The sequence below is a fragment of the Myxine glutinosa genome, chromosome 2, assembly GCF_964187855.1.
Source record: "Myxine glutinosa chromosome 2, kmMyxGlut1.1, whole genome shotgun sequence".
NCBI classification, from domain to species: Eukaryota; Metazoa; Chordata; class Myxini; order Myxiniformes; family Myxinidae; genus Myxine; species Myxine glutinosa.
In genome coordinates this window covers 121835554-121862507 of record NC_136262.1, presented here as the reverse complement: position 1 = coordinate 121862507, position 26954 = coordinate 121835554, and the positions used below count along the sequence as shown (strand labels likewise).

The window sequence follows — 26954 nt, the reverse complement described above, 5'->3', positions numbered from 1 at the left end:
TTTGAGGGGGAGCAGAGCGAGGAAGAAGGTTGGAGGAGATGGAGGTATTAAGAGTTGGAAGGGATGTCGGAAGAAAGAACTGTAGTCGATTGAATTTTTATTTGAAATGAAGAGATTTGGTGAGCAAATCAAAAACAACCTTTTAAAGAAGAAGAAAAGTATGTTATAATATACAACAGAATACAACACTTCAGGGGAAAGGTAAAACATTTTCAAACGAAACCATGAAAATTATCTGGGGAAATTCCCTCAATGAGGGCATGAAGGATTCCTAAGGGGGATTAAGGATTCCAGCACAGGTTCAGAAGCAGGAACAGAAGAGTAGGAGATTGACAGCCAGGCGATCAGGGAGCGAAGGAACAGGGAGGAGTATAAGCAAATGTGTGAGTACGGGAGGAGAGGCCTACTCTTAAAATTCTTCGTTAGTTTTTTTGAAGGTTAGGTGAAAGTGGATCAGAGGAAGAAGGATAAAGTTGAAGAAGTATGGTGAGAACTGGAAAGGTGTTGGCTGGAGAGGATCGAGATATGAAGGAAGGAGAGAAAACAAGCGTTACGCCTAGGTCCCCCGTCGGTGAAGTGACGCAAGTTGACAAAGTGGAAGACGCAAGGCAGCCATCTTGGATTTTGACGTGGCGACACAATTTTCAATAGCGTTCTTCCTTATGCCGAGATACACCACACACCAAATTAGAAGTTGGTACGTCGCTGATTTTTCAAGATATTTCGCTCACAAGGTTCAGACATATATATGGTGGCGGCCATCTTGGATTTTGACGTGACGACCCAATTTTCAATAGCGTTCTTCCTTATGCCGAGATACACCCACACACCAAATTAGAAGTTGGTACTTCGCTTATTTTTCAAGATATTCAGCTCACAAGGTTCAGACATACATGGCATCAGACATACATGGCGGCGGCCATCTTGGATTTTGACGTGGGTTGCACCCACACACCAAATTCGAATGCGGTCCATCGCTTACGTACGCACGCATGCCGGCACACACGGACGGACGGCCGGACACACGGACGGAGGGAAAACCATAGTCCCCCTTTCGCTCCGTGGTGCGACGGGGGACAAAAAAACGGGTGGGAAAAACACGTGGTCGAAGAACAAACTAACAAGGGGAAAGAAGGATTTTTTTTGAGTTTTTATTTTATTTTTATTTTTTAAATTGAGACTTTAAACAGAGTAAGATGTTCGGGGAAGTATGGGGCGAAATAAAGACTGGAAAAACAGTGAGAGAACGAAAGTAAATGGATCACAAACGACCACCGAGAGGAGACAACAAAGCCTTGAGGCCTGGAAAACCAGGCCTGAAAAACGTGGCAGGAACCAACCGACGATTATACACAGGTATACATGATTTACACCGACATCTCACTAGAAACACACAGGAGGCACTCACACCGTAAAATACAGTTTTGAAATACAAATGGCAAAAATTCTCAACTTTGGTAGCATGGAGAGCTTGGAAAAATACACGACCTCGCCGGCAAAACTGGAAGCAAGATTGGCAAAACCGGATTTCAAACACCGGAAGCGGGGTTTGATTGGTATTTTATGAGGATAACCTGATTGGCTTTCTTTCCAAGGATTAGTTTCATTCTTTTTTGTTGAGTATTTATAAGGACAGAATTAATATTAAGGTATCCTCCTTAATGATATTGGTGTTTGTTGAATAAAAAAAACGACCTTTAGAGGCCATTTTTCCCTGCAAAGCGGGGGTTGGCCTTTTTCGGGCACCGTGGTTGTTGTTGTTTTTTGGTCCCCTTTTTGAAGCAATGTTTTACGGCCGGATGCCCTTCCTGCCGCCAACCCTTTTTGTTGCCTTTTACGACAAGCAGGGAATTACCAGTGAACTGGTACTCAATTAGCCGACCTCGGAAGGATGACAGGCTGAGTCAACCCCCCTGGCGTTAATTCAGCGATCGACCGGGATTCGAACCCAGGATCCTAAGCTGGCACCCTAGCCGCTAGCCCAACACCAGGGATTAAACCGGAATCCTCTGAAACTACAGGGAAATAATGTGCGAGGAAATTTGACAAACTGTTTCATAAATGCTAAGCATTGAAATAACATCCGGAAATTTTGTTGAATGCCCACAATTGTTGAACATGAATGAATGAATTAATGATCGTTTTCAGGCCATTTTCCCCGCTAGAGTGGGGGTTAGCCTTGCGGGCCCCATGACAATCATGGTTCCCTGTTTGAGGCAATGTTTTTATGGCCGGATGCCCTTCCTGACGCCAACCCTTAGTCGCCTCTTACGATGCGCAGGGATATGGTGTACCTATTCTAAACCGGGTTACACACCGGGATCATTCATCCCAGCAAGCTGGTACTCAATTTGCCGACCTCGGAAGGATGACAGGCTGAGTCAACCCCCCTGGTGTTAATTTAGCGATCGACTGGGATTCAAACCCAGGATCCTGGGATCCCAAGCCGGCACCCTAACCGCTAAGCCAACACCAGGCTTAAGAGTAATAATAAACCAATTTAGGAGTAATAATAAAGCCATTTAAGAGTAACAATAAACCCATTTAAGAGTAATGAGAGCCATTTAAGAGTAATAATAAAGCCATTTAAGAGTAATAATAAAGCCATTTAAGAGTAACAATAAAGCCATTTAAGAGTAACAATAAAGCCATTTAAGAGTAATAATAAACCCATTTAAGATCAATAATAAAGCCATTCAAGAGTGCTAATAAAGGCATTAAAAACCCCATTTAAGAGGCATAATAAACCCATTTAAGAGGCATAATAAACCCATTTAAGAGTAATAATAAACCCATTTAAGATTAATAATGAAGCCATTCAAGAGTGCTAATAAAGGCATTAAAAACCCATTTAAGAGGCATAATAAACCCATTTAAGAGGCATAATAAACCCATTTAAGAGGCATAATAAACCCATTTAAGAGTAATAATAAAGCCCTTTAAGAGTAATAATAAAGCCATTTAAGAGTAATAATAAACCAATTTAAGAGTAATAATAAAGCAATTTATGAGGCATAATAAACCCATTTAAGAGGCATAATAAACCAATTTAAGAGTAATAATAAACCCATTTAAGAGTAATAATAAAGCCATTTAAGAGTAATAATAAACCAATTTAAGAGTAATAATAAAGCAATTTAAGAGTAATAATAAACCCATTGAAGAGTAATAATAAAGCCATTTAAGAGTAATAATAAACCCATTTAAGATTAATAATAAACCCATTTAAGATTAATAATAAACCCATTTAAGAGTAATAATAAACCCATTTAAGATAAATAATAAACCCATTTAAAAGGCATAATAAACCCATTTAAGAGTAATAATAAAGCCATTTAAGAGCAATAATAAACCAATTTAAGAGTAATAATAAAGCCATTTAAGAGTAATAATAAAGCCATTTAAGAGTAATAATAAACCCATTTAAGAGTAATAATAAACCCATTTAAGAGTAATAATAAACCCATTTAAGAGGCATAATAAACCCATTTAAGAGTAATAATGAAGCCATTTAAGAGTAATAATAAACCAATTTAAGAGTAATAATAAAGCCATTTAAGAGTAATAATAAAGCCATTTAAGATTAATAATAAAGCCATTTAAGAGTAATAATAAACCCATTTAAGAGTAATAATAAACCCAATTAAGAGTAATAATAAACCCATTTAAGAGTAATAATAAACCCATTTAAGAGTAATAATAAAGCCATTTAAGAGTAATAATAAACCAATTTAAGAGTAATAATAAAGCCATTTAAGAGTAATAATAAAGCCATTTAAGAGTAATAATAAAGCCATTTAAGGGTAATAATAAAGCCATTTAAGAGGCATAATAAACCCATTTAAGAGTAATAATAAAGCCATTTAAGAGTAATAATAAACCCATTTAAGAGTAATAATAAAGCCATTTAAGATTAATAATAAACCCATTTAAGAGGCATAATAAACCCATTGAAGAGTAATAATAAAGCCATTTAAGAGTAATAATAAAGCCATTTAAGAGTAATAATAAAGCCATTTAAGAGTAATAATAAAGCCATTTAAGAGTAATAATAAAGCCATTGAAGAGTAATAATAAAACCATTTAAGAGTAATAATAAACCCATTTAAGATTAATAATAAACCCATTTAAGATTAATAATAAACCCATTTAAGATTAATAATAAACCCATTTAAGAGGCATAATAATCCCATTTAAGAGTAATAATAAAGCCATTTAAGAGTAATAATAAACCAATTTAAGAGTAATAATAAAGCCATTTAAAATTAATAATAAAGCCATTTAAGAGTGCTAATGAAGGCATTAAAAAACCCATTTAAGAGGCATAATGTGTGTACTCCAATACTATATTCTACCCCAAAAATTTTTTTTAAGGCTAAACCAACAAAATATATAAATAAATGTGCATACATTATAAAGTAAAGAATATAATTTTGGCAAAGCCTCGTGTAGGGATTGGCAGCATTCATTTTTTGATTTATCTCCTTTTAATCCCCAAATATCATCCGGCCGTTAAAACATTGCTTCAAAAAGGGGACCGAAAAACAACAACAACCACAGTTCCCGAAAAAGGCCAACCCCCGCTTGCGGGGAAAAATGGCCTCTAAAGGTGGTTTTTGTTTTTTTTTTTAATCCCCAAATAACTACATTTTATATGGTTTTATAGACACAATGAAGAAATTTAGCTGAAAAAAACAATAGAATACATTATAAATGCTTATGTCACAAAAACGTGCAATTTTCAGGATTGGTAGCATTCATATTTTGATTCAGCACCCTCAAATACCCTTAGTAACCATATGTCATGTGGTTTGAGAGGAGGCCCTATGAAAATGAAAATTTAAGTGGTCCATACCATGGTCTAAAAGGATTGGGTGTTTTTTCAAGTTGCAAATTGCTTCAACTTTATTCCCATTTGTCATCATTTCATTATTGTGATTGCAAACAAACTGCGTGTAAAAGGCATTTGTGCTTCTTCTTCTCAAAACATGCCGGAAAATCTCAGCTACTCACAAGATTGCCAACACATCAACAAAATAAACAAATATTATTATTCCCTGCGTTTTTGGCAACATACACTGCCCAGATCTTCAAACTCAACAATAAACTTTTTATTCAAACGCTGAAAATGTTACGGACAAAGTCTGCTTCTCACAATTCTTCTTCTTTTTCAACACTGAAAGCATTACAGAGAAACTCAGCTATAGATTAACGAAAGGCTCCTCCGTTCACCACTGTTATGTATGGGCACATGGCGTATATAGAGAGCCTCACGGCTCTGAAAACGGCAAGCCTCACGGCTCTGAAAACGGCATGAACCATAAAAAGATGTAGAAGATCCCTCCTTCTCCATATTCACCAAAGTGACGGGCAGGATTTTGAGAGAGCTGCGGTGCCGGCCCCACGGTGTTCACACACGTCGGATTAACAATGCCTATGTAGCAAGTTGAAGGTGACAGATAACTGGTTGGTAGGAATTGAAAGCGGGCTTTTATTTATTTATGAGACGTGATCGGAAGTGAACTGACAATGCGTGCAGAATTGTGGGGGGGGGGGGGGGGGGGGGGGGGGGGGGGTGGTGATGTGGCTCTCGATGTGGGAAAGCTCATGGCACACAGCCAATTAACTAGAGTAATACCTTGCATATTGGCCACAGGTTGCTACAGGTCTATCAGTCTGTAAATCAATCAGCATGAGTGGAATGGAAGCGAAACATTTTGTTTTTAAATTGATCATACTTTCCATCCAAGATGGGTTTTGACCAGACTAGAACGGGTGTGCGGGTTTTCAAACAAAACAGGCCAAACCCGTGAAATGCGGGCCACGTGCCATCTATGAAAATGGTGCCTGAGGAGCACAGACAGGCCAGTGGTATGTTCTCCCTCTACCCTCCTGCTTTCCCACTCCCCATCCCCATCCTCTTGCCCATCAGTAGTTCTCTGTCCCTCATGGACAAACTACCATTCTTTTTCTTCCTCATCTCTCATTCTCTCCCCCCCCCCCACCTCTCTCTCTTCCCCTTCCTTCTTTCTCTCCACCACCCTCTCTCTCCCCCACCATAACCCTCCTACACTAACCCTTTCCCTCCCTCCCGCCTCTCTCTCTCCCTCACTCCCACCCCCCCTCATCGCACCGAATTTCCTTCCCAGAGTGTACAGTACAGCGACATGTCATGAGGCTTCGCTCCTCCTCCCTCATTTCTCCCTCCTCTTCTGTGCCCCCCCCCCCCTCCCACACCCCTCACCTCCTCCTTCCCCTTCTCTCTACACCCCTCCTCTCTCTCTTCCTCCCTCTCTTCATATTCCCGTCATGAAGCGACTCGGTTCACCGGCAACACTGGGGACCTTTGCAAGTTTAGGATGGAGAGAACAGCTCAGGGAATATGTGTGCCCAGTTAAAAGATGTCATGCTAGCTAGTTTTGGGTAAAAGACTTTTTATATCCAGAAAACAGTATTCATTTCCAATGTCCATATTAAAGAAGGATATAACAGCATTTAAAAAATAATGTATAGATTTTCTCTACAAGAGCGAGGCTCATCGATGATCGAGGTTAAATTGAAAGTGGGGTATCGGGACAACAATTGGGCACAACCAGCAAGGGAAAGAATGAACAGGAAAGGAAGAGCGAGAAGGGAACACCAAAACCAGCAAGGAAGAGGGTTGGTTTGGTTAGGAAGTGTTAATGGGGGTAATAAAGGCCATGGGTCAGGATGAGGGGTGCACTGCTTGCTTGAAGCCATACAGGGAAGAGTGGGAAAGACTAGCCTCTGGAAGATGGTTCCATGAGCGACGAAGAAGTTGAGTTGTAGTATCAGTCAGGATGTTGGAAGTATAACCAGGAAGGAATATAACAGGAAGAATGTTTAACCAGGACGTTATATCTTTAAAACAAATAAAATAATACCACGAACTTTTTTTAATACATGAAATGGTCGTTGATCTGCTGTGACTATAAAGAAGAATTAACGGTTTGGGCTTTACCATTCATCGGAACAAAGAAAGAAACGTTACATCCTAGATTTGCTCTGGAGAACGAGAGGACAGAGAATAGAGCAAGTAATATCGGAGAATACACGGTAGAAAACACAGACAACCGACTTGCCTGCGATGTGACAGCAATGGCTCTTGTGCTTCGGCCTTGTCACAGGATATTCCAATAATGTTGACAGCTTTAGATTCCACAGAATCCCAGAGACACCGACATGATGCTGTGGCACGATCTCATAGGAGGACAGCGGTGCTCCATCAAGCTATGGAGAGACTGGAATAGCTCTGGTTTTCCAAAGAACGACTTGGATCGACGGAGGTCGTCTCGTCTGCGGCTGGAATTGGAAGCCAGCTTCGTGATGTGGTTGGCCCAGGAGAGGTCTTCGCTGAGGCTTACAAGTTAAAGAGATCGAACACCTCTTCCAGTGGCGACGATGGAACAGGATTAATCACAGTGCACATAGAATCGCTCAAGGGCCGGAAGGTGTTAATTTGCATGATGAAACAGGAGTGTCAGTCTGTCCCATGGGGCACTGATTGAAAGAGCAAAAAGTGAAAAGTTAAAATGAGTTTTTCATTTAGTTTGAATTTGAAGAGAAGGTTATTCTTGGAGTCGGAGTCAGGAAGTTTACTAATCTATACCATAAGAGCCGTTTGTCTGTGTGTCACCACTTTTCTCAAAGATGGCTGAAAGGATCTTCGTCAAACTTTCAGGGCTTTGTCAGTGAGTGTCAGGGAGTGTTTTAGCCAAAAAAAAAACAAACAAAAAAAAACATATTGTCGTGTTCCTGGCGATTAAAATCTTTACCAAGGAAACAGATTAACCGAGCAAGCTTCAACTCCGAAGGCGTTCAGTTCAAATATGGCAGAGTTCATACACGAGGGGAGGGAGGAGGGTGAGGAGGATGGTGAGGAGATAGTGAGGGGATGCTGAAGTACCTTACCTCACGGTTCCGACGGTAGCCCTCGAACCTGCAGGAAATTAAATCAAGCAAACGAAAACCCAAATTCAATGTACAAAAAGAAATGATTTATTGAACGGAACCCGAGTATAATGAAACGCGACGGAAGAACCAAATATAATCCTAAATTGGGATCCCACGCACCTGACTTCAACAACACAGACAAAAGGATGAAAGAACTGTAAAATAAAATGCGTATGGTTATTGTACTTATCGCAACCAGCTCGTGTGTCAGGGATCGTCTGGGATGGTGGTTCTGGGATGGATGGATAGCTCCGGTCAACGGGAAGAAAGGTCTTGATGCGCCCCCGTTCACCAGGCCTCGATAAAACCTCTCGCGCCAAGCGAACGAGCAACCCGCTTCACCAGCCGTGGAATGTCCTCTCGAATTCGGCACAAAGCTGCGATGCACCCAACGTTCGGGTCGCAAAGGAGAGAGTCGAGGTGCAGGAAGGCGTGATGGCAAGAACAAGCGATATCCAGACACCAACATCTACCTCAACGAGCAGGGACGAGAGAGAGAAAAAGTCGGCCTCTTATTCTTTTTGCCAATCCCTCGTTACGTCACCTCCCTCTCTCTGCCAATCCCTGCCGGCCAACATCACAGGCTCAATTCTCCAACAATGGCTCCATCTCACGTCTCTCTCATCCCATTCGTCGTGGCCAATCAGTATGCTGCTTTCTTTGCTCTTGCTTCACCAATCCCAGCGAGCTGCTTCTTGATTTTGCCCTGACCAATCACCAGTCCTCTCCCACTCCGCCAATCAGCGGCCCTCGTCCTGTGGTGTCTTCCTTCTACCAATCCTTCGCAAGGTGGGCGTGGCCTCAGCCTGCCTGAGCAATAAGTGTTACTATGCAAGTTGGTGACATGGCTGGCTGCAGCCGCATCGACGGTGCCCCGAACTGGCTTCCTGTGGGTTTTATGGTTATTGTGGCGGAGGGGGGATTTAAGTAGTGTTTGCGTGGTGTTACTATTGGGCCTATATAATGTCTATTGTGCGTTGCCATACGGGACACAGGTATGATCACAGAGGGAACGACACACCGGGGAAGCGGATAATAATCTCTAGAATAATCATAATAATCTCTAGAACTACTTAACATGTAGTTCTTAACATCATAATCTCTAGAACTACTTAACATAATCTTAACATCTTAACTTAAGATCTTAACTTAACATCTTAACTTAAGATCTTAACATCTTAACTTAACATACTTAACATAATCTTAACATAATCTTAACATCATAATCTTAACATCATTCTTAACATCATAATCTCTTAACATGATGTTAATCTTAACATCATAATCTCTAGAACTACTTAACATGCCCCGCCCCCTCGTGGCGGGGACACATATCCAACTTATCCGACATCCGGGCTAGACAGGTCCTCTACTTATTTACATCGAGATGGTTCTTGCTACCCACGACAACCGGAGCATGGTACCTATACAGATCTACCTAAATCTATATATGCACCTACCAAAAATTCATAACAATATATTGTTACGGATTCGGGGGACGGCTCTCCCGTTAGCAAGGGGTGATTAGCCCCTTGTCCTGTTAAGCTGGCCGTCTCCCCGGTCCTGGTACTTGTAACGCTCTCCCGCGGGATGGAACGGATCAGGGTTATGGGTCCAGGGTTTATCCGGAATACCTTTATCCGTCCCTCCGCAGACTAGGGAGACGAGTACCGCTCGAACCCCGGTTTTAGATGTTATAATTGCCGAGCGGTGTTAGCAACCCGACGTTCGAGCCATTAGCAGAGACTAACCCGATCCTGAACGTTGGCCAAATCGTGCCACAGGTATTCAATGAAGGAAATCACTAAAGCGACCGAATGTGAAGAAGAAGACGAAGGTAGGAAGAACAAATATAATTTATTACTATTATTTACAAGACCAAAAATAACCAAGGAGAATGGGAAGGATAAGAAAATAACTGAACAGACAGGAGCAAGGAGACACAGTGCAATATTAGCTTATATTAAACAGGCTTAACTTATACCCCGACAGGACAACACAAACAGACTCACACGAATGGGGAATTGCAGGTTGGTTTGGCTGGAGGGAGAAGAAGGTTGAACCACAAGCTGGAAGGCTTGGCAGGGCGCACAGCAAGCCGGTCCTTTTCAGGCTGGGAGCGAGCAGGGTGACGTCGGCACACGTATCTCGTTGCACGCGGCAGGGGCTGGTTGTCGCTGCACGCCTCGGGCTCTTTTGGTCCTCTCCTTCTCTCCAAATCGTCTGACGCGTCTTTCTCCCTCAATCTCCTGCTTGCGCGATCATCGCACGTATATCTCTCTTTCAATCTCCAGCGCGGGGCTGACACGCCCTCGTCAGTTTCGGTACAGCCCTCCTCCGTGCTCTGTTTCGTGCCCTTATAAGGCAATGGCATGGTCTTGCTGCCTTATTTGGGCAGAGAGTCGAACGACGCGCCCCTCGTGGTGAGCCACGGGCTTGTGTCCTTACTTGGGCATGGGGCTGAACACCCCGCCCCTCGTGGCACGCCTCTTCCCGGCGACCCCGCCCTTCCTGTTCAAACAGAGCACGGAGCACATCTTCATCATAGCGGCGAATGCCGCTTCCCAAGCCAGGCCAGTTGAGGAGCCGCGCACCCCACACTTGTTAAGCTTCGTTACCCAGAGAGGGAGAGTTCGGCTGAAAAATGTCATTGAAGGGGAGCTATCCTTACTTGATTCGTGCAATGGAGTATTAACTAATGGGAACAGAGCCTTGAACTACATAGAATAAGGAGCTAACTATTTAGAAGGATATATGATTGGCTACGTGATTGTTTATGGAATAACTACGGGCACGACCTTTGACCTTTATACAACAAATTGAGGAAGGAGGGTGATATCTTGCAACAATAAAAAAACACAATTCTCATATCCATAACAATATTTTTTTAAAGTCGATGTTTTCGGGGATAAAAAAAAAATATCGCTCAATAGTGCCTCAACCTTTTAGATTAATGACAGTTATATACAAGTACACATACACATAAATAAATACAAAACAATCACCAGACATTTGAACACAAATAATAAAAATTCCGGAAGCGGTCGAAGTTGGTGGTACGGCTTCTTCATCTTCCTGACCGTCATCATACTTAACTCAGAAACGTGATCTACCATACATTCAGCAGCAGATATTCAACAAAAAGGTGAAATGATGATTTGACGTTTGTGATGGATTCTGATTTGGATGCAATTGCTTTTCCATGATATTTGCCCTCATTTCAAATGTGTTAATGTTTATTTTTCCTTTGAACAACGCTGGGTACTACAGATATAAACACATGTACTTTACTCGGGGTACAAATACAAATTTGTGTGGGGGAGGGGGGGGTGACATAGGCTATGGGGCCACTGCCTCATACAGGGGTTTGAGGGGCTGGGGGAGGGGCATAAATTATCTATGTAAATGTGTACCGTGTAGCGCCACCTGGTGATGGCGGCAGTGTGTGTAACAATTTCCATTTTTTACATGGGCAACACTGGGTAAAGCACTCTTCGCCAGGGTAAATTTTTCCTCCTTCCCTTCCCCGCTCCTTCCCCGCCCCTTCCCCCTAAAACGGAGGGGCCTGTCAAAGCCACCCCTCCTTCCCCCCAAAATAAAATGGTGGGGCCTGACAAAGACATCCCCCCTCCCCCAAAAAAGATGTATATGTGGTATATCTTTCCCCTCCCTCTCTCCTCACTCCCCCCCCCCCCCCTCCGACCCCCGGCAACGCTGGGGACTTAGATTGGTTAGAAATAAAATTAGTCAGCCAATCATTGGTGTTCAAGCATTGGTTGGTGTGCTCATTTGTATTTGATAAACCTGCATTTCCAAACAAATTTTGTTCCCCTCTCAACACACAGTGACTTTGCTTCCATATTTACATCAGGCCCTTCCACCCATACTTGCATCCCTTACATTTAGAACGTTGCTCTCGGACTCCTCCCCAGTGAGTGTTTCAACCTCCCGAAGTACACAGCATTGGGTGGAGTGGCTTTGCGTGTAAACCTCTGCTGACTCCGCAAGTGAAAGACCTGACGGGATAAGAGGAGGTAAAAGGTGAGGAAGCAAAAATAAAGGTACAAAGAAAACCCAACGTGAGCCAAAAACACCTCAATTTTTAACACAATTTTGGTTCGTACCTGTGAGCTCAGCTTCAAATCCTATATGTTCCTTTGTCTACCGTCTACAATAATCCTCGTCACACATGCAATACATGTGTAATCTCCTTGAGAAGCTTTATGCTTTGTAGAAGGAATGAAAGAAAAACCTGTGGCATACGCTGTGCTTCCTCAACCCACATGGATCTGACGTTCGACTGAAGGTGGCAAGGGAATGTGGAATTTATATTGGTTCATGGTTTAGCATTCGCCGTTTCCCCCCCTTTCTCCCACCCTGTGTACCTCCTCAGACCCCAATTTTTTTAATGCCAGGAACAAGCATTGATATATCACGGATGATGAAGGTTGCGTTAAGTTTCATCGGAATTGCATGTTTAGTTTCTGAGAAAAAAGCAAATTCCGATTTTTGGAGGGGGGGAGGGGGGGAGGGGTCAAACTTGGATCCAATTTGACCCCCGGTAGACCACTGAGCCCCAGATTTTTTTTAATGTTGTGAACAAACTTTAGTCAAAACACAACAAATATCATTTGTGCCAAATTTGATCGCAATCCCATCAGCGGTTTCGGGGGAAGAAGTTTCAAGTGTTTATGGACGGACGGACTGACTGACTGACTACCACTTGACCTATCACCTCATAAAATATGACTGGTATATCCCGAAACACTCAATGATCATGTGTGTGAAGTTTCACATCAATCTTGTAAGTCGTTCTGGAGAAGATACAAATGTAGGGTTTCTTCTTCTTCAAATAATTAAAGCATTCTGGCTGCCAGACAGTCAGACCGATTAGGTTGAAATCTTAGACATGTATTCCCCTTGACGATGAGACTATACTTGTAAAGTTTGACGGTTTGAGAGAAATATATAGATATATATATATATATTGTATACAAGATCGAGGCTCGTGTAAGAGCCAACATTAATGACAAAAGCAAACGGACATAGAAAAGGGAGCGGGAGACAAGATGAGGAGAGAGGGGGAAGCACACGAGTACAACATTTGAGAGCAGGAACATCGGGAGATCTGTGGGACGGACAGGGCTTGGGGGGAGGAGGCGTGGGAAGGGGCGGGGGGGGGGGGGGGGGGTTAAGAGGTAAAAACCACATGGACACAGCTAGGACTTCCAGGAAAGAAGTCGGTATTTCAGAAAAGTGGTTCTGGGGTGAATTAACGGGGGTAGAAAAGATCAAGGTTTTGGATGGGGGAAGATAAGAGATGGTGGTGAACAGCTGTTTTAAAGACCTGGAGGGAGGAGTGGGATTGAAGAGAGTGAGGGAGTTTGTTCGAGAGGTGGGAGAAAAGAGGAATGAAGGAGTGAAAGTGAGCAGAGAGTCTTCATTTTGGCACTTTCACCAGAAGAGGGTTGCTGGCAGATCTTGTGCGACCTGTAGGAGTATTTGGGGGACAGAACACAGATAGGGCTGTGGGGGGGGGGGGGGGGGGGCGAGGAATAGTGAGTGAAACGCCCTCGGAGTTAGCTTCATCGCGGGAGATTCCAATGAATGAAAGCTATGGTTTCAACAGCGTAAAGCCGAGCTAGGTGTGAGGCAGGAGCACCGACCCAGAGGGGGGGGGGGTACAGTATTCCATTGAGCTGCAGATGAAAGCCTTGTATGTGGTGAGGAGCTCAGGTGTGCCAAGGAAGGACTTCGCACGGCAGAGCATGCCCAGTCGGCGACTGGCTTTGGAGGGCAGCTTGGAAATGTGGTTTTCCCAGGAAATATCATGGCAGATTGTGAGACCCAAGAGCTTGAGTGACAGAACTTGTTGGAGAGAATTGTTCAGAAAGTAGATGGGAGGGTTGTCCAGTCGGTCTTTTCGGAAAAAAATAGTGAGAGTGTGAGATTTGTCAGGATTGAAGGACATGTTCCACTTGTTTGACCAGTCTGTGATGTTGTCCAGGTCTGCAGAGAGTGAGGAGGCTGCAGACTGCCGATCTGAGGGATGGGGTATGGAGCGGCAGAGAGTGGAGTCATCAGCAAAGAGATAGAGAGGATTTTCCAGGGAGTCGGAGAGATCATTGATGAAGACCAGAAAAAGCACAGGGCCCAGGACACTGCCTTGGGGAACTCCAGCCTGAACAGGAAGGGGAGATGAGAGAAATGCATTCAGGGCCACACGTTGACTACGACCAGAGAGGAAGTTTGAAAGCCATGCGTGGAGATTTCCATGGATACCATCGGAGGAGAGTTTGGTGAGCAGAGCGGGGTGCCGGACCGTATTCGAAGGCACATGATATATCAAGGGAAACAGCTCTAATTTCCTGTTTGACATTGAGGACCTCCATCCATTGTTGAGACAACAGAAGCAGCATGTCCAGAGTAGAATGACTTGGTCTGAATCCAAATTGGAGAATCTAGCTGAATGACTTGGTCTGAATCTAGCTCCCCGAGCTCTGTCTGTGCTGTGTCCCCCAAATATTCCTGCAGGACGCACAAGAACTGCCAGCAACCCTCTTCTTGTGAAACTGCCAAAATCAAGACTCTCTGGTCACCTTCACTCTTTTATTCCTCTTTTTTCCCACCTCTGGAACAAACTCCCACACTCTCTTCAATCCCACTCCTCCCTCCAGGTCTTTAAAACAGCTGTTCTCCACCATCTCTTATCTTCCCCCATCCAAAACCTTGATCTCTTCTACACCCCAAATCCACCTCTTTCAATCTCCAACTTTATTCCTGAAAATCCTCGTTGTGTCAATTTGTTTTATACCGTATGCCCCTTCCCTCCCCCTCCTCCCCCACCCCGCACCCTTCCACAGATCTCCCGATGTCCCCGTTCTCTACTGTTGTGCTTGTGTGCTTCCCTTTCCCCCCCATCTTGTCTCCCCCTCCCTTTATTGTTTTATGTGTCTATTTATGTTTTTTGTGTTATATATGCTAATGTGTGTTTAATGTGCCAGCTCTTACACGAGCCTCGATCTTGTATACAAAAAAAAAACCTCATCCTTGATACATTAAGCAAACTACAGATGTGACCACGTAACTTTATAGTTTTTGAGACCAGATTAAGGCCATGCTTAAGTTATAGCAAAAATGAAGAGTATGCTTTTAGTTAGCAAGTTAACACTGGTAGACGACGATATGGGGAAAGTGATTCCCGACAAATTATTTTATGATCAGAATGTCAAATGCACGCGATAATCGAATGGACTTGACCATTAATATAATATTTGCGTTATGAGAACCAATGCGGCACATATGGGGGGGGGCACAGAGTTGGAGAGACAGGTACGTAAGTCGCATAACGCATCGGCTAACTGAAGACCTTTTCACTCTGATATAAGGAGAGTACACACAACGAGACGAGGAAAAGTGGCACACATTCACCTCGGGATGTCGTATTCCTTTCGGCCTCCTCTCCACGTACAGGTGACTGCACTTCCACATGGCACAAGGTTACATGTCAATAAAAATACAAGGACAAGAACAACAAAAACTTGTCCCATTTATTACGTTATTGAACTTTAAAATTGATACATACAAATTATATTGAACATAACTGAGAAAATAAATCATCCTACTTGATGTTTTCTCAAACGATAAATATCCCACGGTGCATTTGCCATTGGTTTGTCTTGTACTGCACCCTAAATCGAGATTGACCAACCGATTGACCAACCAATGAGACCGAGTGCTCAGAATTCCCCATCTCGTGCAATCAAAGGCTCTTCCATTAATTGGTGACAAATCTCAACTTTAATTGTGTTCACAATCAAGGCTCGTGGAAGAGTTAGAACACAGAATGGACCAGGACACAGCATAACAAAAGGAACAGCAGAAGGAGAAGGGGAAATGCCTACAGCAGGACAGAGGCAGAGGATAGATGGAGACCGACAAACAAGGCATGTGGGTCACGAAGAGGGGAAGAGGGATCGGGGAGAACGCAAAGGGTGGACAAGATGGATACATAAGCAAAGTCTTGGGAGGGGTCGGTCGGGGTTGGTTTAACGGGTGTAGAAAATATTATGGTTTTGGATGGGGGATGATTTGAGATGGTGGAGAACAGGTTTCTTGAAGACCTGGTGGGAAGAATGAGATTGAAGAGAATGTGGAAGGTGGTTCCACAGGTGAAAAAAAGAGGAACAAGCACTACGCCTCAGTCCCCCGTCGGGGAAGTGATGAGTTGACAAAGTGGAAGACGCAGAAAACATGCTATGATATGATATTTCGCTCACAAGGTTCAGACATACATGGAGGCGGCCATCTTGGATTTTGACGTGGCGACCCAATTTTCAATAGCGTTCTTCCTTATGCCTAGATACACCCACACACCAGATTAGAAGTTGGTACTTCGCTTATTTTTCAAGATATTCCGCTCACAAGGTTCAGACATACATGGCGGTAGCCATCTTGGATTTGACGTGGCGACCCAATTTTAATAGCGTTCTTCCTTATGCGTAGATACACCCACACACCAGATTAGAAGTTAGTAGTTCGTTGATTTTTTAAGATATTTCATTCACAGGGTTCAGACATATACAGTGGAACCTTGACTTACGAGTGCCCCAACTTACGAGTTTTTCGAGATACGAGCCGTCGCTCGGGCGGTTTATTGCTTTGAGATGCGAGCCGAGATCTGAGTTACGAGCTTTCGCCACCCGGTCACGTGGTTATCTTGCCGTGCAAGTACAGTATCTCTGTCGTATAGCGCTGCATTTTTGTTTTTGCATGTTGGTTATTTTGAGTTTATGCCGCCAGGTGGGTTCTGGTCACGTGGTTATCTTGCCGTGCAAGTACAGTATCTCTGTCGTATAGCGCTGCATTTTTGTTTTCGCATGTTGGTTATTTTGAGTTTACGCCGCCAGGTGGGTTCCGGTCACGTGGTTATCTTGCCGTGCAAGTACAGTATCTCTGTCGTATAGCGCTGCATTTTTGTTTTCGCATGTTGGTTATTTTGAGTTTACGCCGCCAGGTGGGTTCCGGTCACGTGGTTATCTTGCCGTGCAAGTACAGTATCTCTGTCGTATAGCGCTGCATTTTTGTTTTCGCATGTTGGTTATTTTGAGTTTACGCCACCAGGTGGGTTCCGGTCACGTGGTTATCTTGCCGTGCAAGTACAGTATCTCTGTCGTATAGCGCTGCATTTTTGTTTTCGCATTTTGGTTATTTTGGAAAATTTCATGTTCATGTCGAACATTTCATGTTCATGTTCATGTTTTCATGTTCATGCCAGGCCACAACTTGTTCAGAGTGCCGGCGATAGCTCGCCTTCTCTTTGTGGAAAACACGGTGAGATCCTTAACATCCAACAACTAATGGGACGCAAACGGGGCGCCCAGTTTAGCGGTACACACATTGATGAATCACCCTGCCTGTGATTCACCCATGACAGGTTATAGCTGGGTCGGGATTCAAACCCAGGCTGGACAGTTTAGACTTTAGAGTCAAGTGTGCGTACCTCCAGTCCAGGCCATCCTGCCAACTTGTATGCTGCATACAGGTGAAATATAAAGCGCGAGATATTTTTATATATACTGTATATTTAAAAAAAAATTGGTGTGGTTTTTGGCGGGCTGGAACGGATTAATAGCATTTCAATGCATTTTAATGAAGAAATTTGATTTGAGAAACGAGCAATTTGAGTTACGAGCTCGGTCACAGAACGAATTAAACTCGTAAGTCAAGGTTCCACTGTATATGGTGGCGGCCATCTTGTATTTTGACGTGGCGACCCAATTTTCAATAGCATTCTTCCATGTGCCTAGATACACCCACACACCAGATTAGAAGTTGGTACTTCGCTTATTTTTCAAGATATTCAGCTCACAAGGTTCAGACATACATGGCGGTGACCATCTTGGATTTTGACGTGGCGACCCAATTTTCAATAGGGTTCTTCCTTATGCCTAGATACACCCACACACCAGATTAGAAGTTGGTACTTCGCTTATTAGTCCCCTACCGGTGTACACCGGAGGGGACTATAGGTTTGCACGCCGTCCGTCAGTCCGTCAGTCCGTCACGCAAAGAACAGTTTTCCGGACTTTTTTTCTAAACGCTTAATGCTAATGATTTCAAACTGGGCACATGGTTTCCTCCTGATAAGTTACATATTAAGTTCGAACTTCACGACATTTCGATCATTTTTGACAAGGTTATGGCACTTTGAACTTTGGGAATTCTGATCATTCTGATGATCCTTAACTCAGTGGCATTTTAAGTTTTAATTAGTCCCCTACCGGTGTACACCGGAGGGGACTATAGGTTTGCACGCCGTCCCTCCGTCAGTCAGTCAGTCCGTCACGCAAAGAACAGTGTTCCGGACTTTTTTTCTAAACGCTTCATGCTAATGATTTCAAGCTTGGCACATGGTTTCCTTATGATAAGTTACAGATGAAGTTCGAACTTCACGAAGTTTCTATCATTTTTGACAAAGTTATGGCACTTTGAACGTTGGTAATTCTGATAATTCTGATGATCCTTAACTCAGTGCCATTTTAAGTTTTAATTTCCTTTAAAAACCAATTTCTCTGCAATAATTCGACCGATTGAGATAAAATTTTCACCATATGATGCACTCGGTCTGTAGAACATTTTAATGGTAATTATGACGTCACAGGTCACGTGGTTCGGTCGCCATATTGTTTTTCGTGAAAACACGAAAAACTCTTTTTCTCTGCAACGGCTGAACAGATCGAGGCCAAACTTTGCAGGCAGAATCGCATACCCATGACGGACAAAAAAGTCAGTGAGCATGATGTCATGCGTCACATGGTTTCAGAGTTATGACGTTTTTAAGCATGAACCTTGAAAACCGAGCTCCTCCCTCATTTTTGATCCAATCGAGGGGAAACTTAACAGATCTGTTCAGCACTAAAATGTCCTTTTGGAATTTGCGATAGGGCACGTGGTTTGGCAGATATCGTGAATTAAACGAAAATATTTTTTAAAATGGATATCTCGTTTATTCTCGAGTTCTCCTCAAGCCGCACCGCGCGCCATCAGCCTCGTCTCGCGAACGTCAACAGCGCGACACAGCGCGCGCTTTCCGGAGGGGCGGAGCCAAGCCGAGCAACATATATATACACATCGATCATTGATCGTGAACCGGAAAATATAATAAATTACTGATGGTTTCAGAGTTATGACGTTTTTAAGCATGAACCTTTCAAACCGAGCCCCTCCCTCATTTTTGATCCAATTGAGGGGAAACTTCACAAATCTGTTCAGCATGTCAGTCTACTAAAATGTCCTTTTGGAATTTGCGATAGGGCACGTGGTTTGGCAGATCTCGTTAATTAAACGAAAATATTTTAAAAAATGGATATCTCTTGAATCGCTCGTACCTCAGACCGTGAGTTGGTAATAATCTATCTATAATTCCAGTAATCTCTGTGTGTATGTTTGTATGTTTGTATGTCTGTATGTCTGTGACCGCTGTTTCTCGACAACCACGGGTCCGATATACTTGAAACTTGCCAGGTATATTGCTGGGGACCCAAGGATGTGCCTTTTCAAGGTTTCATATTAATCGGAGAAGTAGTTACCGAGCTATGTCCAAAAAACGATTCAACCAATCAGAGAGCAGCGAGCTATCACGTGTGCCGAACGTGGCGAACAGACTCTGCCTCGGACGGCACATTTGAGAGCGTATTCATTTATTTCACGTTGGAAAACTATGTTGCCGTTAAACTATGTTTTAAAACTAATTAAAACTAATTTGCGATTCATCGTAACTGCGATTTGCGACCTTCCGGACAGTGAAGACTGCACTTCCGGCAGCCAATCACAGAACGCGTTGTTGCGTAGGCGTGGCCGATGTGAGAGCGAGCCGAGCCGAGCGCGTGCGCCATTACGGTTCGTAATTCGATTTCTTCCGGAGAAAATAATAATTTCTCGATTTCTTATGCGCATTATTTCTCCCAATTCAGTCAGAGCGAAGGGCGGAAGCGAAGAGCGTTGTTTTTTTTGTTTACGGGCGTACGGGCGGGGTAGAGCGTACGGGTAGCGTTTTTTTTTTTTTTTGGCAAGGAACGGGCACCCACGTACGGGCATGCCCTAGTTTATATAATTCACACAGTGCAATACGTGCAGGCCGCTCCACAGAGCGACCTTGCCAACGATGCGAGGCGTGACACACGTGTCTCAGCATACCTCAGATCAAGTTTGAAAACCAGCATCAACCGTGCATAAATTTGCATATTCGATCATTTTTGACAAAGTTATGGCACTTTGAACTTTGGTAGGGGACATGTATTGCAGCGCAATACTCAGAATGCTCGTTTCCTTTAAAAACCAATTTCTCTGCAATATTAGGACCGATTGAGATCAAATTTTCACCATAGGAGAGACTCGATCTGTAGAATATATTAATGGTAATGATGTCACAGGTCACGTGATTCGGCCGCCATATTGTTTTTCGTGAAAACACAAAAACCCCTTTTTCTCTGCAACGGCTGAACAGATCGAGGCCAAACTTTGCAGGCAGAATCGCATACCATGACGAACATAAAAGTCAGCGAGCATGACGTCATGCATCACATGGTTTCAGAGTTATGACGTTTTTAAGCATGAACCTTTAAAACCGAGCTCCTCACTCATTTTTGATCCAATTGAGGGGAAACTTCACAGATCTGTTCAGCATATCAGTCTACTAAAATGACCTTTTGGAATTTGCGATAGGGCACGTGGTTTGGCAGATATCGTTAATTAAACGAAAATATTAAAAAGAATGGATATCTCTTGAATCGCCAGTACCTCACAACATGAGCTGGTAATAAATTATATAATTCACACAGTGCAATACGTGCAGGCCGCTCCACGGAGCGACCTTGCGGGCTTATCAACGAGGCGAGGCGTGACACACATGTGTCTCAGCATACCTCAGATAAAGTTTGAAAACCAGCATCAACCGTGCATAAATTTGCATATTCGATCATTTTTGAAAAAAGTTATGGCACTTTTAACTTTGGTAGGGGACATGTATTGCAGCGCAATACTCAGAATGCTTGTTTTTCAAGATATTCCGCTCACAAGGTTCAGACATAGATGGCATCAGACGTACATGGCGGCGGCCATCTTGGATTTTGACGTGGATTGCACCCACACACCAAATTCGAATACGGTCCTTCGCTTATGTATGCACGCACGCCCGCACGGACGGATGGACACACGGACGGAGGGGAAAACCATAGTCCCCCTTTGGCTCCGCGGTGCGACGGGGGACAATAAATGAGTGGAGGTGAGCAGCGGTTCTGTATTTTCGGAGTTTCACGAGGAGGGGGTTGCTAGTGGACCGCATGCATCATGTAGATACTGAGGGTGGACAAAGCACAGAGGGCAGAGGTTGCAACAACAGAAAGAAGGTGGCAGAAGACAGAGACCACTGACCTGTAGATGATGGCGAAGAGACAGGCCCATAGACTCAGCTTCATCGCGAGAGATTCTAATGATCTTAAGGCCTTGGTTTTGTACGACATCAAGCTGAGAAAGATGTGAGGCAGGGGAGCCAGCCCAGAGGGGAGAGCAGTACTCCATCAACCTGCGAATGAAAGCATCAGTGGATAGAAGCTCAGGTGTCGCAAGGAAAGATTTTGTACGACGGAGGATGCTCAATCAGTAGCTGTCTTTGAAATGTTGTTTGCCCAAGAGAGATCATGGCTGAGAATGAGAAGCAAGAGTTTGAGTGACTTAACTTCTTTGATTAGGCTGTTGAGAAAGTCAATGGGAGGGTTAGTGGTACGATCCTTTGGGAGAGAGACAGTGGGAGTGTAAGGCTTCTCAAGATCGAAATGAATTTTCCAAGTGTTTGACCAGATTGTGATTTTGTCAAAGTCTGAGGAGAGGGGAGAGGCTGCTGCCTGTCTGGCAGAAGGATGAGGGATGTCATGGCAAAGGGTGGAGTCATCAGCAAAGGCGGAATGGCCAGACGGAAGCCAAACAGTTCAATCTTGGTTTCATCAGACCACAGAATCTTGTTTCTCACAGTCTTAGAGTCCTTTAGGTGCTTTTTTGCAAACTCCAAGTGGGCTTTCATGTGTCTTTCACTGAGGAGAGGCTTCCGTCTGGCCACTCTGCCATAAAGCCCAGATCGGTGGAGTGTTGCAGTGATGGTTGTCCTTCTGGAAGTTTCTCCCATCTCCACACAGGATCTCTGGAGCTCAGCCAGAGTGACCATCGGGTTCTTGGTCACCTCTCTTACCAAGGCCCTTCTCCCCCGATTGCTCAGTTTGGCTGGGCGGCCAGTTCGAGGAAGAGTCCTGGTTGTTCCAAACTTCTTCCATTTAAGAATTACTAGGGCATGCCCGTACTATATATAAGCTAGGACGTGCCCGTACGTGGGTGCCCGTTCCTTGCCAAAAAAAAAAAAAAAAAAAAATTTGTGTAGGGGTGTGTGTGTGTAAACATCCTAGGGCGTGCCCGTACGTGGGTGCAAAAAAACATGCGTGCAAACAACAACAACAAAAAAAAACTTTGAAACCACGTGGCAGTAACGACCACAGAACCCCCCCCCCCCTCTATTTACATGAATGGTTTGGTCCATTCGCAACGACCACAGAACCCCCCCCTCTATTTACATGCAATGGTTTGGTCCAAAGCGAACGGCTTGCAGTGTTTGGTAAAGAAATCGCCATAGCTCGGTAACTACTTCTCCGATTAATATGAAACCTTGAAAAGGCACATCCTCGGGTCCCCAGCAATATACCTGGCAAGTTTAAAGTATATCGGACCGGTAGTTGTCGAGAAACAGCGGTCACAGACAAACATACACACATACACACATACACACATACACACATACAAACACACATACACACAGAGATTAATGGAATTATAGATAGATGGAGGCCACTGTGCTCTTGGGAACCTTCAATGCAGCAGAGATTTTTTTGTAGGCTTCCCCAGATCTGTGCCTCGACACAATCCTGTCTCTGAGCTCTGCAGGCAGTTCCTTCGACCTCATGGCTTGGTTTTTGCTCTGATATGCATTGTCAACTGTGAGACCTTTTATAGACAGGTGTTTGCCTTTCCAAATCATGTCCAATCAATTGAATTCACCACAGGTGGACTCCAATCAAGGTGTAGAAACATCTCAAAGATCATCAAGGGAAATGGGAGGCACCTGAGCTAAATTTCAAGTGTCATAGCAAAGGGTCTGAATACTTATGTCAATGTGATATGTCAGTTATTTCTTTTTAATAAATTTGCAAAACTTTCGAAAATCCTGTTTTCTCTTTGTCATTATGGGGTATTGAGTGTAGATTGATGAGGGAAAAATGAATTTAAACGATTTCAACATAAGGCTGCAACATAACAAAATGTGAAAAAAGTGAAGGGGTCTGAATACTTTCTGAATGCACTGTATATGACATATATGATGGTTTTGGATTCGGCGGCTGAGTGCATATCTTTGCAATGTTCTCGTGGTAGATCTCCGGAGGACTAGTGTCGGTTTTGAAACGGGAAACGACACGTGTTTTGTGAGTTAATCAAAGTTTTCCCCCTCCCGTGATGATTGTGTGCCAGGAAGCGGTGATTGATGTGCGTGCCGGGAGGTTAGTTTTGACCCGAGGAATAGCTTATTTTCCTTTTGTGTCAGGCCATCCCCACTTTTGCCTTTCACTTTTGCCTCGTTGTGACTTTTGCCACTTTCGCCTACTTTCGTTTTTTTGTTATTCTTGTACATTTCTCAACTATTTGGCTTTGTAAAGTTGCCACAGTGTGACGGTGACTGTTTTGCAAAGTGTTGATTAAAATTCCAAAATCTCAATTTTTGCGACTCGACAGCAAAATTATTCCAGTGAGTAACCCCGAGTATTTTTTGTGTCCGAGTGTACAGGGCAACACAAATATATGAAAATAAATTCATTATTATTAAACTACTCCACATCCACCCTCCTCACAAACCACACATAAAACACGTGGGATGGTTTCAACAAGAAAAACACCAAAATGCACTATTATCACTAAAATAGATACCTGGAAAGCGTTTGACACATTCCCAAAACTCATACTTACAAGCAAAATACAACAAAACATGCACAACAAAACCAAATACTGGCTTGCCATCAACCTATAATGCAGGCAGTCATACGTAACCTTTAGCGACAGGTCATCACACATACCACACTTTCCGAACAGAGTCCCTCAAGGCGCAGTATTCTCCCACACACGAATATTTTCATGCAGGACATTCCACAACCACCCGCAACATACAAATAGCCTCCTTATGCAGACGACATAAGCATTACCTTGACCCATAGCAACATCAACACAACCACAGCACAACTTCAACCCTTCCCCAGCACCCCACAAACCTGGGTTGTTGTAGCCCCCTCAAAAACAAGACTAACTCCAACAACTTACACCAAGAAACGTAGCACTCCACCATGCATCACACTGACCAACATGCCTATCACAGACACATCTCGTTTTTACATTTTTATGACTGACTGACTGACTGACTGACTGACTGACCACACACACACGCACACATGCACACGCACACACACACAATTAATTTTTAACACATGTGCATCATTCTCACATCACATCACAAACATTACAAAAAACAAAAAAACATGCATACCCAGGCTTAACACACTTACGGAACTCACAGACCAACCTCGGACACCAGAAATAAACATCACTGATATACTCGTATAAACAGGACATTAGACCAGTCGTTGACTACGCCAGCTCATTGTGGGCCTCAAGCCCATCAAATAAACATCTCGATGCCCTACAGGCCATACAAAACAAAGGCAGTCACATCATCACAGATTGCCCAGGTGAGACATACCTCTAGGAAATCCTGCCAGCTCATCAGATACAATTAGATATGATATTTGATCGTGATTAGAGATTATCAAAAATAATTTTGCTTTTTTTCTGACCACAACTCTCTTGTCCATATCCTCTCCAAACACGAATCCTGGAGGTGAAGGTGGAGAAGGAGAAGAAGACGGAGATGGAGAAACAGTGCCTGCAACCTCTTTCTCTTTATCGTCATCTTTTTCCTCAGCTCTCTGTGACAACGGAGGCCTGTATAGAAAAGGAGAGAGAGGGGTGTGTGCGGGTGTGGAATAGTCATGGTGGTGTAATCAAGAGAAAAAAAGATTGCTGAGACAATGGTAAAGTATGGTGTGGAAGCATAAGAGATGTTTTAGGTTTGTCATTTACGTTTCGCAGTATCATTCAAAATACCTAGGAACATGCTGTAAGAAATAGTTGTGCATTGGAGATGTTGAAAGGTCAGATGCTTTTCCCATTTCTTCCCCATTTCCACCATTATCTACGCATGAAGAAAGCTGTGTAGAAATGAGTGGAAAGTTAATACAAAGGTTTCACCAAAGCAAGGAGAGGTACTTGAAGAATTGGAGAGAAAGAACAATGGAAAGTAAACACAGTGAGCGAAAGAGAAATTCAAAGAGGAAGCAAAGATTTAACCTCTCTCAACCTTAACCTCTTAATAAAGTTCACTTCACAACCTGCATAACATCCTTATCAGATTTGCAATCATCTCACCTTCACTCTCTGCTCCAAATTTTGACCAAAAACAAATTCCGATTCCAATCCCAATCGCACTTCAGCTGCACTTCTCAAGTCTGTGCCCATCATTTCAGAAGACAAGTTCAAGGCCTTTGATCCCACTTCACTCGCAGAACCTTCAGGTAGATCAGCTGGTGAGTGGTACAGAAATAAAAAAGGAACACACAACGCATTGAGAATGAGTGTACTGTATATCAAATTAGTGAATGAGCAATCAGAGATTGCAGACCCTTGCCAGGACGTGTGTTCAGTGGTTTTTAAGGCTTTTGTGTTAAAACAAATATGGCGGCCGAACCACGTAACCGATGACGTCACCATTATTATTTTTCTCCACCAATTTATGCCAACATGATGCTCAAGAAATTTCATCTTGGTCGGATGAAGTGTTGTACTTGTCGAATTATGACGTCATAATGGAGGCACCTATGACATCATAATCATCATATTTTATTCCCCATAAAGAGTTCTTTACAATGAGCCACGTCTCAATTTTTTCTATTCAATGCTTTTGGAGATATAGGGGTGCAAAGTTTTCCGGTTTTTCCAAAATGGCGCCCATACCATGTAACATATGGTCATAATTATCATTTTTTTAAAATCTACAGGTGGAGGTGCACCTATGGTGAAAATTTCCTGTCAAACGGACGAACGTTTGCAGAGAAAATCATATTTATTCTGTGCAAACAAACAAACAAACAAACGGACTCAAATGCAATACCCTCTCCTCTGGCGAGGGTAACAAGAACTGCCACTTTATAACTGCTGGCAGTGATGACCGGGAACCTCCGCTTTCCATTTGTTACAAACCCGCTTTCATCAGACACACGTGACACATGACGGCCTCTTTATAAAACTGAATTCAGCATTGTATTTAAAAAAATTTTTTATGACGTAGCCCATCGGACGAAGCCGTCTAGAACAGCGTTTGTCCGTCCGTATGTATATCCCCTCAAACGTATATCAATCAGAGCTGAAGATATGGTCAAATGACAGGGTGATGTGATTACGTCTGATGTCATTACGGTGGTACGGCGGCTGACTCTCCACACACCGCCATTTGGATTTATATGCCGTTCATGCCGAACATATCGTCGAACCTGTCCTATATCACAATCGCTATGCTCTACCTTCACGTTTTTCATTCAGTGTGAAACACAAACAAACCGATTGTTAAAATGATCATCAAATATCGAAAGCATCGGCGTTACGTCTCTTCCAACAACACGGTACATATAGGCCATCGGCGTTACGTCTCTTCCAACAACACGGTACATATAGGCCTTCGGCGTTATGACTCATCCGCGTCGGACAAATTAAGGCCAGATTTCTTAATACAGTAGTGTATCGTTTCAGTCGTATTATTTTCGTAATACTAATAATAATAT

The 26954-nt window shown here is 43.3% G+C and overlaps 1 protein-coding gene across 5 annotated transcripts in view; it reads right to left on the bottom strand.

Annotated features, from left to right (window-relative positions):
• The window catches only part of LOC137421311 (ran-binding protein 3), a 96402-nt gene that overhangs the window by 17375 nt on the left and 52073 nt on the right, over positions 1–26954 (bottom strand). For 4 of the 5 annotated variants that reach the window (XM_078771601.1, XM_078771600.1, XM_078771603.1 and 1 more), the window contains exons 4-8: positions 25546–25799; positions 25225–25328; positions 24915–25062; positions 15406–15451; positions 11875–11990 (exon numbers count right to left, since the gene is read on the bottom strand). In XM_078771601.1, coding sequence (XP_078627727.1) covers positions 11875–11990; positions 15406–15451; positions 24915–25062; positions 25225–25328; positions 25546–25638 — 507 coding nt within the window. In that variant the 5' untranslated portion in view covers positions 25639–25799. Of the gene's footprint in view, positions 1–11874; positions 11991–15405; positions 15452–24914; positions 25063–25224; positions 25329–25545; positions 26728–26954 lie in introns of those variants that run through there. The other variant, XM_078771599.1, reaches the window with a different exon arrangement.